Here is a 12,108-nt window from a genome sequence, read left to right as displayed (position 1 = left end):
ACTTGATGTTTTTGACAGGTTTCCTCCTCTGTAAGATGGAGATAAGCCTGTCTCGGTTCTTGTGAGGACTGAGGTGCCATGAGTGTGCACGGCACGTGAGTTCCTCCATAAATGTGTATTGCCTTCTGCTGTTAAGAGGTAAGTGAGGGAATGAATACGGGGAATTGGGTGCATCCTGACACTTACCGCATGGCAGTCACCACCTGTGATTTGTAGGGAAGGGTCTCAGAGTGGTTGTGCATGGCAGATGTTTTTACTCTTTCCTGATTCACTGGGGGCTCATCTAGCAAAACCGCAGTTGGGAGGTTGTGTGTGTTCAGCCCGGGAGCAGGACGGGAGCTGTCTTTGGGCTGATGGCAGCGTATACCTGGGACAGTCCTGCTGCCGGAAGGGACTTGTGCCTGTGCAGTGGTGGCAGCTCTGGTTTAAATCGGAATCACCTGGCGAGCTGAAACAATACCCAGGCCTACCTGCGGAGACTCCTAATTCATTCTGATGTCATTCTATCAAACAAGGGCCTGGTGGCGTTTGTTTTTGTTTTGTTTTTTTGCTGCTTAATTTCTCCAGGTGGTTTGGATTTAGCGCGAGGACGGAGAACCACTCACGGTGTGAGATAAGCCAGGCTCAGGGAGCTACTGGAGCAAAGGCCCCGAGCTGTGGAGTGGGCAATGCCTGTAGGTAGTTCAGCCAGGGCACAAAGGAGGCCGGAAGAGGGTGGTTTAATAGCTGGCCAGGGACCTTGGCTCCATCCTGAGAGCAGAGGGGAAGCCCTGGAGGGCCCTAAGTGGGAAAAGGAGGGACTCTCTGGCTGAGATCTGTGCTAAAGAATGGGCCCTCTGACAAAGTGCAGGGAAGATGGCGAGGAAGCAGTTGGAGCTGGCCGGATGACGGCAAGCCTGGATGTGGTTTCAGTGTTCCTCCCACCCATGTCCCCGAGTGGACGATGTCTGTCCTTATGGACTGTAATTGCCCCCTTTCTTGCCTGTGTTCCCTCTACTGGCTTGGCAGCTCCTTCAAGGCACAGAGTATCTCTTGAGGCTCAGCATCTATCATGCACTGGATACATAATACATATCTATCGAATGAGCTATGTAGAACGCTAAAGCGGACACACAGCTGCTTTTGTCTGTTTATCGCAGTTCCCAAAACTTTGTGTCCCAGCGCTTCTACATTATCCCTTCCTAGGGCAATAGTTCTTTATATTCACAAAATTGTCCCATGGGGGAGTAGAAAGTTTCACAGGATTTAAATGCTCTTAAAAATATGGAGGACAATGGCCCTGGCTGGTGTAGCTCAGTGGATCGAGCTTGGGCTGCGAACCAAAGTGTCGCAGGTTTGATTCCCAGTCAGGGTACATGCCTGGGTTGCAGGCCATGACCCCCAGCAACCGCACTTTGATGTTTCTCTCTCTATATCTCCTTCCCTTCCCTCTGTAAAAACAAATAAATAAAATATAAAAAAATATGGAGGACAATGGAAAACAGCGTGGCAGGCCCTTTTAAAATTAAAACTTGTATGACCACATGACCCATCAATCCCACTTCTGGGTATATACCCCAAAGAATTGAAAGCAGGGCCTTGAAGAGGTATTTGTACCCCTGTGGTCAGAGCAGCATTATTCACAACAGCCAAAAGGTGGAAGCAACCCAAGCGTCCGCCACCAGGTGAATGGATAGCAAAATGCGGGCTCTTCATTCAGTGGAACATTATTCAGCCTCAAAAAGGAAGGAAATCCTGACACTTGCTACAACATGGATGAAACGTGACGATGTTTTTTTTTTTTTCTTTTTCTGTTTAATTCGTCTGTATTCGTCACAACCTTTTAAAGCAGAATGTGGCTGGCACACTACATGTCCATTCACAAAACTTGGAGCTACTTTCGGAACAGCTTTACGACATGCCTGGGTCAGTTCACAGTTTTGCTACTCCAAACAGTCCTTGTCTTTGGAAACAAGCGCTGTGTATAGTTACTCCTGTCAAGCTGGTTTAGCTTGGCACACCGACTTCTAGAGACTGTACATGCAGTTGGTAACTACAGGGATGGAAGCTTTAAAAAGTAGACCATAGTCCTGGCTGGCGTAGCTCAGCTCAGTGGATTGAGCGCGGGCTGCAAACCAAAGTATCGCAGGTTCGATTCCCAGCCAGGGCACATGCCTGGGTTGCAGGCCATGTCCCCCAGCAACTGCACATTGATGTTTCTTTCTCTCTCTGTCTCTTTCTCCCTCCCTTCCCTCTCTAATAAATAAATAAAATCTTTAAAAAAAAAGTAGACCGTAGGGGATAAAAGTTATTTACCTCAACACTTCAATAACAAAAGATTAAGGACCACAAAGTTAACAAACATTAGACTACACACACCTCAGAACAAACATAACCTCACCCTGTTAAAGTAAGCCAGCTTGAGCTCTGTGCAGGGCCTGAACTATAACAAAAATCATACACTCGGAAGTGGAAAGAAACCTTATCTTTCCTTAAGTAGGTACTATCACTCCATACGGGTTTTTAAAATGTTAACACAAAGGAAAAAAAGTTCTTGAAAGAAACTTGATGATATTATGCTAAGTGAAATAAGCCAAGCATAAAAAGATGAATACTATATGATGCCCTTTGTACGAAGTATCTAATATAGTCAAATTCATAGAGATGCAAAGTAGAATGGTGGTTGCTCATGGCTGCGGGTGGGCTGGGGTAGGGACTGGGGAGCTAGTGTTTCATGGGTACAAAGCTTGTCTGTCAAAACAACCTTTGTACGCTCCAGAAAAGAGTTCTGGAGGTTGGTTGCATCGCACCGAATGTACTTAATACTTCTGTACACTTCAAAAGGGTCAAGATGGTAAATTTTGTGGTGTGTGTAGTTGGCCACAATTAAACATTGAAGATGGATAAATACGGAGGAAAGGTAAATAAGGAATGTACGGAGTGAAGAGCAAAGCGCTTACGTGTGAATGCGTAACGTGTATAAATGGCCGTAAGTAAGGAACAAGTTTTGCCGGGATATGCCAGATTGCTGCTCTCAGGCCACTGACGCCCTGAAACTACAGTTAGGTTCCCCTTCAAAATTTCCTGGACGCTCTGACCCTTCGTTGAGAAATCCTAACCCAAGTTAAATATTGCCTAACCCCCTTGTGGGCACTCTAGACCTGTCTCTTATTAACCAGCTTGCTGACATCCAGCAAACGTCAATCCTGATTTCGTTGGTGTTAATGCATATAGAATGAGTATAGAATGCAGGCGGGATGAATGTTTCTTCTTTGTTAGGAAACCTTCCAGCAAGTGGGGGAGGGTCTGAGAACCTCATCATTATCACATGCTTCCTTGACTTCCTGCAAATTCTGAGATCTCAGGCGGATAATTTTCAAGCAAATATGCAGCAATTGAGGGTGTGTATTTTTTTTTTAATTTTTCTGTGTTATCTTGCCTGTTGTTTGTTTACTGAGCCTTTGGTTTTTGAGAAGACCTCATGTACTGTCTTCAGCCTTTAGAGGTGGAATTCCCAACAAGGAAAAACAATGATCTTGAAATACTGAGTCTTGATCACTAGAAAAATAGCCACTCACCTAGGATCCTGAATTGGTGGCACATTGGTCCATTCAGTGACTCTTAAACGACTGAAAAAATAAAAATAAAAATAAATAAATAACAGGCTGCCCAGGTTGTCTACATTTCAGCTTCCTCTGGTGGTTAAGAAATGCAAGAGTCAGCCCTAGCTGGGTGTGGCTCAGTGGATTCACCACCGGACTGTGGACCAAAAGGTTATGGGTTCAATTCCCAGTCAGGGCACATGCCTGGGTTGCAGGCCAGGGTCCTCAGTAGGGGGCGTGCGAGAGGCAGCCGCACATGGATGTGTCTCTCCCTCTCTTTCTCCCTTCTCTTTCCTTCTCTAAAAATAAACAACTAAAAATCTTTACAAAATGCAAGACTCAGAATCTTGGTCACTCTTGAGCTGACCTACAGGGAAACACCAGGAGGAACCTCATCGCTGTGGCCAAGGGTACTTAATGCTTATATTTGGTGGTAAAGTTTGGGGGAGGGGGAGAGTCAGCTGCTTCAGTGCCAGCGATAGATAGCCTTCAGAGGTTATTGTGAATGCTAATCTGAATGCAAAGCCCCAGGTGATGGAGCACCTTTCCAGTGTTCTGATTCCAGAGGGAGGGTTGATTGATCCACTTACGTCGCCATGTTTTCAACAGGCACCTATGTTCAATGTGTATAGAGTTTGTCATCAAGTTATATTAGACGAATAACTTTTTTTTTATAAAACTTTTTAAAAAGTTTTTATTTATTTATTTTTAGAGAGAGAAGGGAGGGAGATAGAGAGAGAGAGAAACATCAATGTGTGGTTGCTGGGGGTCATGGCCTGCAACCCAGGCATGTACCCTGGCTGGGAATCGAACCTGTGACACTTGGGTTTGCAGCCCGCGCTCAATCCACTGAGCTATGCCAGCCAGGGCCACGAATAACTTTTCTGATGATGAAAATAATAACATGCTCACCATAGAAAATACAGAAAAGAGTAAGAGAACAAGCAAAAATCACGTGAATCTTACCATTCAGAAAACACCAGTCAACAATTTTGAGTACCCAGTTTTGGCCTTTCACATGTGATTTTTAAGTAAAATTGGGTTCAGACTCTGTATGTTGTTTGTGCATATCAGTTTTATTCAGATATAATCTCTATGCCATACGCTCCCCTATTTAAAGTGGGCGCGTTAGCGTACAAGATGAGAGTTCTGGAGGTTGGTTGCATGACACTGAATGTACTTAACATTCCTGAACTGTGTACTTGAGAAAGGGTTAAGATGGTTAATTGTAATGGTATGTGTGGGCTTCAGTACATGACCAGTTGCACAACTCATCACCACAGTCAGCTTTGGAGAGGGTTTTTCACCTCTCAGGAAAAACTTTGCACGCATTAAGAGCTGCTCCCTTCTCATTCTCCCCACTCATCCCCCCCCGCCCCCCCCTCCCCCCCCGCCTCGCGCCAGCCAGTCGTAGCAACCACTAATTTACTTTGTGTCTCTCTGGATTTGCCTGTTCTGGACATTTTGTAAAATGAAATCATACACTATGTGGTCTTCTGTGCCTTTGACTTAGCATAGTGTTTTGGAGGCTCATCCATGTTGTAGTATATTTCAGAATTTCATTTGTTTATATTGCCGAATAACATTGCATTGTACGCATATACTACATTTTATGTATTTATCCATTGATGGACATTTGGGTTGTTTCTGCTTTTTGTCTGGTGTGAGTGATGTTTCTGTGACCGTTCATGTGGAAGTTGAACCATTTGGGACCTTCTAGTGTGTTCTCAGTTTGAAGGTTATGCTTATATATACAGCCCCCGCATCTCTCATTTCCTGACAGTAAGTTTACAGTAGTAGATTTGCTAACCAAAAGGATGTTACATTTTACAGCACTTGGCAGATCGTTTCTAGAAAGAAACTCCCTCTGTAATCAGAGGGAAATTCATTCCCTCTGTAATCACCTCAGTGTTGTTAGCCTGTGGATCTTCAGCGATGTGTATTTAACATCAAGTGCTGTAAAACAGGAGTCCGTGAACTTTTTAAAAGTCAGGGTCCCTGCCATCAAGATGCTCGTGTTCACGTGTAGCCCAGATGGGCGGATACAGGTCCACGGGTGTCACGTAGGCAAGGGTCTGTACATTAAGTACATGGAGAGAGAAATAGACGGGTTAGGTAAAGTAAACATTTGCCTGCCCAGGATGAGATGCACACAGACCTAGTCATCAAGCAACTTATTATGCCTAAAAGTTAAAAAAAAAAGAAACAAGTTGACAGCACTGAACTCTGGCCTAGGGACCAGTTAGTCCAAAGTCCTAAGTCCTCCGGATTGCTTAGTCTGAACCTTCACCCCATTGTCTGGAAGACTCAGATGCAAGCACAGCGGGGCCTGCGGAACGCCTTGGGGCCCATCAGACCTGGCTCCAGCTGCCTCCCAACCTGTGCTAGCTCAGACTTCTTTACATTCCTTGGGACATCTGAACAGCACCCCCTTTTGCCTTGTTTCTCATTCTTTCCTATTCATGAAAGTACCAGGTAAAGATGATAAAATCAGTCAGGAGTTCTGGTATGTAGCTGAGTGTGGGGGGGGTGGCGGGGAGTTGTCCAGCCTCACTCAGCCGTACCCTGCGGATGTTGACACTGGCATGATTTCATCCCCGACATAACCACTAAGTTCCATACCTGCAAGGGAACTGACCTATCTTGATCTCCCGGAAGCTCATTGATTGTAAAATTGGAGGTGGCAAAAGTTATAGCAGATTTTCCAGCAAGCCTCCCTTAAGAAGCGGTTCCTGCAGAAGCCGTCTGCAGTGTCGTTTTTACAAAATGACCGAGATTCAAACTTTGGAAACTAAACCACACCAGATTGCAGATCCCGCTTTCTAACGCGTCGCACCCATTTTTATTATGTAACTCCTTTAGAAAGCGCCGAGTAGCAGAAAGTGCTGTGCCACTATCAGGAAGCTGTGCCTGGCAAACGCAAGCCCAAGAAACTGGAAAACTCTTTTTTTCTTTGCAGCTGTGAAAATGTCTGCCAAGACCCAGATAGTGGCCAGAGCTTCCCTCATTGAGCAGCTGATGTCTGAAAGGAACTTTGAGGACCTTGGCGACCACCTGACTGGGCTGGGAGCCCTGCGTGTGACTAAGGAGCATCTCCAGCAGACAGATGTGGTCAGGGCCGTGTACAGAGTCCTCAAGAACTGCCCCTCGGTGGCTTTGAGAAAGAAAGCCAAGTGTTTGCTGTCCGAATGGCGAGCTCTTTATAAGGATCCTCACGTCAAACCCAGGGACCCCAAATTCTCCCCTGTAGGGGGAAATAACAAAACCTCAGGACTTTCTTGTGACTCAAGTCAAGATGAGACATTGGGCCGTTCCAGTCCTGATTCTCTGCTGTTGTCCCAAGACGTTAGGGCAAAAGCCGCTGCAATGATGGCGCCTGAAAGCAGCCGTAGTCGAAGGGAACCCGAGGAAGAGCATCACAGGGGTGAGGGCCCGAAACCCACCGACAAGAGAGCAGATGAGTCGCTGGATCCTGTCACGGCCGTGAGGACTAAATGCACAGAGCTTCTTTATGAAGCTCTGACCGGTTCTCCCACGGATCAGCCCAAAGCCGAAATGTGGCAGAACTTTGCAAGGGAAATAGAAGAGCACGTGTTTACCCTCTATTCAAAGAATCTCAAAAAATACAAAACTTGTATCAGAAGCAAAGTTGCCAATCTGAAGAACCCCCAGAATTCTCACTTGCAACAAAACTTGCTCTCTGGGGCCATGTCGCCGAAAGAATTTGCCGAAATGACCGCGATGGAAATGGCCAGCGAGGAGCTGAAAGAGTTGAGAGCCTCCTATACAGAATCTGGCATACACGAGCACTGCCTTCCACAAGGGGCCGAGGGCACACAGACGCAGAAAATAAAATGCCGGCGCTGTGAGAAGTTCAATTGCAAAGTCACAGTCATCGCCAGAGGAACACTTTTCCTTCCGAGCTGGGTGCGCAGATCAAACCCAGATGAAGACATGATGACCTATGTGATCTGTAATGAGTGTGGGGAGCAGTGGTACCACAGCAACTGGGTGTGCTTGTAGTTGTAAATACATGTTCTCCACAACAGGTGACGGGAGTGATGCCTTTTATTTGTGCCTTCCGTTTATGCTTGTTTTTAAAATCTTACACACACTGTTCTCGAAACAACCCTGAGAAGAAGGAAAGAGCCCCGGCTGGTGCGGCTCAGTGGATTGAACACCAGACCAAGAACCAAAGGGTCGCTGTTCAATTCGCAGTCAGGGCACATACATGCCTGGGTTGCAGGCCAGGTCCCCGGGGCCGGGTGGTGGGGGGGCGTGCGAGAGGCAACCACACATGGATGTGTCTCTCCCTCTCTTTCTCCCTCCTTCCCCTCTCTCTAAAAATAAATACATGAAAAGCTTAAAAAAAAAAAAGGAAAGAAAGTCGTTTTCTGAAGTTCACACCACTGTCACAAAGTGGATGGTTTGGATGGAGAGCGGATGACTGCATTGTGCCGTGTGGCCTCTTAGTACTTTGTGATCCTCAAAGAGTGGCTGAGAGCAGCTCCGCGTAACCTCGGAGTCTGTTAGAAATGCACGCTCTCAGGCCCCAAGCTATTGATTGAATCTGCATCTGCATTGTGGCAGGATCCCCGTGCAGTCCGGTCCAATAGTTTGAGAAGTGCTACTATCTGGGCTGCATATTAGAATCACTTGGGGGAGGTTTGAAACCCCACCGAGGCGGAGGGCTCACGCTTGCACAATGACATCCAAATCTCTGGGCTGCACCCCAGGGGTCGACATTTCTTTGGTAATTCCTCACCTTATTTTAACATGCCACCAGAGTTGAGCACTGCTCATCCCTAGGCTCTCTCGCGTGGTTCTCTTCACAGCTCCGAGAAAAGACTGTTATTCTGTCAACTTGACCGATGATGACACAGGTCCCCCGAGGTGCCGTGACTTGCCCAGACTGCACAGCCATAGACGGCCCAACGCGAACTGCTCCCAGATTTTCTGCGTCTGAACTCACTGTCGGTGACTGCCCCCAAATTGACCTCTGAGCAATGTGTTCCTGGAGACTCGGAACATGACGAATAGTGCCTTTAGGCTCTAACATTGAGTAACCAGAGCTTTGTAATTTCCCCCTCTTTTCTCACTTTAAAGGGCTCCCTTAAGCCACAAAAGTTACCCTATAACTAATCCTACAGTATTTTGTTTTGACTCCTTAAGATGAGTGGAAGGAGTCACGTATATTTTTTTTTTCTTTGCAAAGTTCTCCAAGGCGTATCAACTCTCCGACTGTGACATTTTGTTTCTGGTGTTAGGGAGTCTTCATGTTCTCAAGGGCGTGTGTGGGAGGGCTGTAGGGGAGGGCAGAACCCTTCCTGGGCTGTGCAGCTGGGAGGCTGCAAATCAGACTGACAAAAAACAGGTTAGCAAGAGAAAACCAGTTTATTATACACGGAGGACAGACTCAGTGATGGATAAGGCAAAGGCGCGGTCAGAAATTGGTGTCTTCACAAAAACAGCCCCAGGCCGGTATGGCTCAGTGGATTGAGCTCAGGCCTGTGAACCAAAGGGTCACCAGTTGGATTCCCAGTCAGGGCACACGCCTGGGTTGCTGGCCAGGTCCCTAGTAGGGGGTGTGAGAGAGGCAACCACACATGGATGTTTCTCTCCCTCTCTTTCTCCTTCTCTTCCCCTCTCTCTAAAAATAAAGAAATACAATCTTTAAAAAAAACCCACAAAGAACAATGCATTTGTAGAAAAGTAACAAGACAAAGCCAAGGGGCTTTAGGCTTCCAGGGGCAGCAAGCTGGGGAAGTAGATACATGAGGGACCTCATGGAAGATGATAAGGTATATAGTCAGGTGTGTTTGTGTAGTCTCTCCGCCGTGCCGGCTCCTCTCTGGCGATAAGGTGGTTACCTCCTCCTTGGTACAACATTCGTGAGGAGAATTGATGCTCTGCTTTCCGGGAGGACAGGGAGTTCATCCTATATCTGCTTTTTCTCATTTGCTTTCAGCTCAGAATGATCCTTATCTTGCAGTGGCATCCTCTGAACGCCTCGGGACCTGAAGTCCCAATTCTGCTTATGTAAAGACGGGGATTAAACTGTCAGAGGAAGTTCATTGCTTCAGCCTTTGCCTCTGCCAACATTCCTCTAATAAATGAATTGAATAGGAAATGACTTCTTTGAGGCCTTACAGTGTTGAAGCAGTCAGTATCGTCGTTTCAACACAACAAGCCTTCTACGTGATTACAGCTGATTTTTTTCTCTTTTAAAAATTCAGGGAATGTTAATTGCAATAGCTTTAACAAGTTTGCTTCTGAGTTATCTATGAACCTAGACAACCTACACATTTTCACGAGTTCTTTTCTCCTAACTTTTCTAACATGCTATGCCTGAAAATGAACTCTGAAAGCCGACGAGCATGCACAGTTTACCTACCTCGTTGACAGAATCCCCCAAAGAGGCTCAAAAAACGAAAATACCTTCCTGTGTTCGAATGGTTTTGAAGAAATCAGCTTGAGGCCATCAAGTGTGAATTCTATTTACATCTCTTTTCTCCCTGCTACTTCCTAAGGCTGCTTATTCAGATGCGATATGTTAGTCTTTTGAAGAGAAACTTGCAAAGTCGCCTAAAACTTCAAGTTTCCCGAAGTGTGGTTTCCCGTGACTTGGAATGATCTACAAAACCATTCAGTGGGCACGAAAGAGCACACTGTGTGAAAACCAAGTGTGATTAGTTCATGTCAGTGTTTGCTCTGGATTAGGGGTTTTTTTGTGTGTGTTTGATGTTTGGGGGTTTTTTGGGGCGGGTAGTTTTTGTTTACACTGGAATTTTACAAACTGAATTTTAAACAAAAGCACCTGAAATGGAAATCCCTTTACACTCCAAGCAAGATGTAAAAATCTCGGTGGTCTTTCTCATTTCTGTATTAACTTCGTGAGTGACTTTTGCAACTCGAGTTAGGAAAATAGTGGTCTGGGTTTTGCGTTTTCTTTTTTTAACCCATGAGATAGCATTACATTTTCTAGGCATAGAGTATGATTCTTTCACATCCTATTTCTTATTCCCTAAAAATAAACGGTGTTTTTTTTTTTTAAATAATTGCTTGTGGGGTAAGGATCCTTCATTTAATTTAAAATCACTTTTACAGGAAAAGGCCCCGAGGCTGAGGGTGTCTCCCATGGACGGGGGCCCACGGGGGCTGAGGCAGAGTCGCAAGGCGTAGGAGGTGAAGTCAAAGAGTCACTGGGTTCATGAAGGTCCTGGCAGTCATGATAAGGACTTTGGGAGCTTTTCCAAGCCTGGTGAGAAGCCGTGGAAGCTAGGGAGTCAGTAGTGATAAGATTTGAATGACCTTTAAGGAGGGTCCCTCTGGCTGCTATGTTAAGTTCGATGGGGACAGAAGCAAGGACACCCGTTAAGTGGCCATAGCAGTGACCCAAATTTCATGGCCCTGGTTTTGAACACGAGTGCACAAAGACAGCTCTCCCTCTGTCCTTAGGGTTGACAAAGTCCTGGATGATGGGTTTCAGGACACGCTACCCCAAAACACGGCGCCTTGACATATAGGGTATTTTAAGCTGAAGGGATTGAGAAATGGCGGGTGCAGGAAGGACTCTCTGATCTCCCCCATCTCCCCTGAAGCAGGTCATAGGACCTTTCAAGTGAGAGGTGCCCGCCCCATAGCCAAGGGAAAGACCATTCTTGTGTCTACAGTTGGAGCGAGTCTGAGAGGAATCGGAACAAACAGGTCCCACTAGGTTTCCCCCAGTTTACTACCCTTGGCTCATTTCCTTTGTCCTGTCACATTTCCCCATGGTTTTCCACCCTCTATCCAACCCAGTATAAAACCACTTGGGTTTAACCGTTTCTTTGGATACTTACTTCCCTATGAAGGCTCCCATGTCCCGGAAAACTTACATTAAATAAATGCACGTGCTTTCTTCTTGCTAATTTTTCTTAGGTTACAGAGCCTCAGCCAAGGATATAGATGTGGGTAGAAGAAAAGCGATTTTCCCCTCCCTACATTGGCAATATTGTACATGGGTGTTTCGTAAAATACTACCAACCCCCAATTCCCTACCTGTGGCCCATCCTAAAAAATAAACAGCACAGCAACACTGCACAAATGCAAGTATCGCCTGGATCCTGGTTGCCGTGGTGACGGGCAGCGCTCTGCATGGGGCACAAACATCAGCTGTTAATACCTGAATGCAGAAAGGCTCTCTTCATGGGTTTGCCCACATCACTCTCCTTTTGTCCGCGTCACTTCTTTTAGATCAAAAGTCCGTACAATCGCAGCTCTGTCTCCTTCCCAGCCTTCCCCGTGATCAGAGGCTCCTTTCATTCCCTATTTCCATTTCCAAGGACCAGTCAGGAAGCCTGTGGCTGGCAGGGCTCCATTGCCTTTGCAAGGGCCGGGCCTTCATCTTTTGGGTCAGATTGCTTTGTTATTTATAACTTACCAGTAAATGCAAAGCGATCGACTCAAATACTTTCCTGTCTCAGAGGTATTTACTGTAAGGGCCTAGAATATAGAAGGCACTTCTCTGGTTTTCGTAAGAGACTAG

At 46.2% G+C, this 12,108-nt stretch overlaps 2 protein-coding genes across 3 annotated transcripts in view; both read left to right on the top strand.

Moving 5' to 3' along the window:
* The first annotated feature begins 18 nt into the window (after positions 1 to 18).
* TCEANC (transcription elongation factor A N-terminal and central domain containing) lies at positions 19 to 7,791 on the top strand. Its single transcript, XM_045856075.1, has 2 exons — positions 19 to 138; positions 6,541 to 7,791. The coding sequence occupies exon 2, from the start codon at positions 6,549 to 6,551 to the stop codon at positions 7,602 to 7,604; it is 1,056 nt and encodes a 351-aa protein (XP_045712031.1). The 5' UTR covers positions 19 to 138; positions 6,541 to 6,548; the 3' UTR covers positions 7,605 to 7,791.
* Positions 19 to 12,108, top strand: part of RAB9A (RAB9A, member RAS oncogene family) — a 47,452-nt gene continuing 35,362 nt past the window's right edge. For both annotated transcript variants that reach the window (XM_045856078.1, XM_045856080.1), the window contains exon 1: positions 19 to 138. The gene's annotated coding sequence lies outside the window, so the exon portion shown is untranslated. The remainder of the gene's footprint in view (positions 139 to 12,108) is intronic.

The sequence above is a fragment of the Phyllostomus hastatus genome, unplaced genomic scaffold, assembly GCF_019186645.2.
Source record: "Phyllostomus hastatus isolate PE091 unplaced genomic scaffold, TTU_PhHast_1.1 phas_scaffold_12, whole genome shotgun sequence".
In the NCBI taxonomy this organism is placed as follows: Eukaryota; Metazoa; Chordata; class Mammalia; order Chiroptera; family Phyllostomidae; genus Phyllostomus; species Phyllostomus hastatus.
The sequence above is the reverse complement of the archived record's forward strand: the minus strand, read 5'-3'. Positions and strand labels throughout refer to the sequence as shown.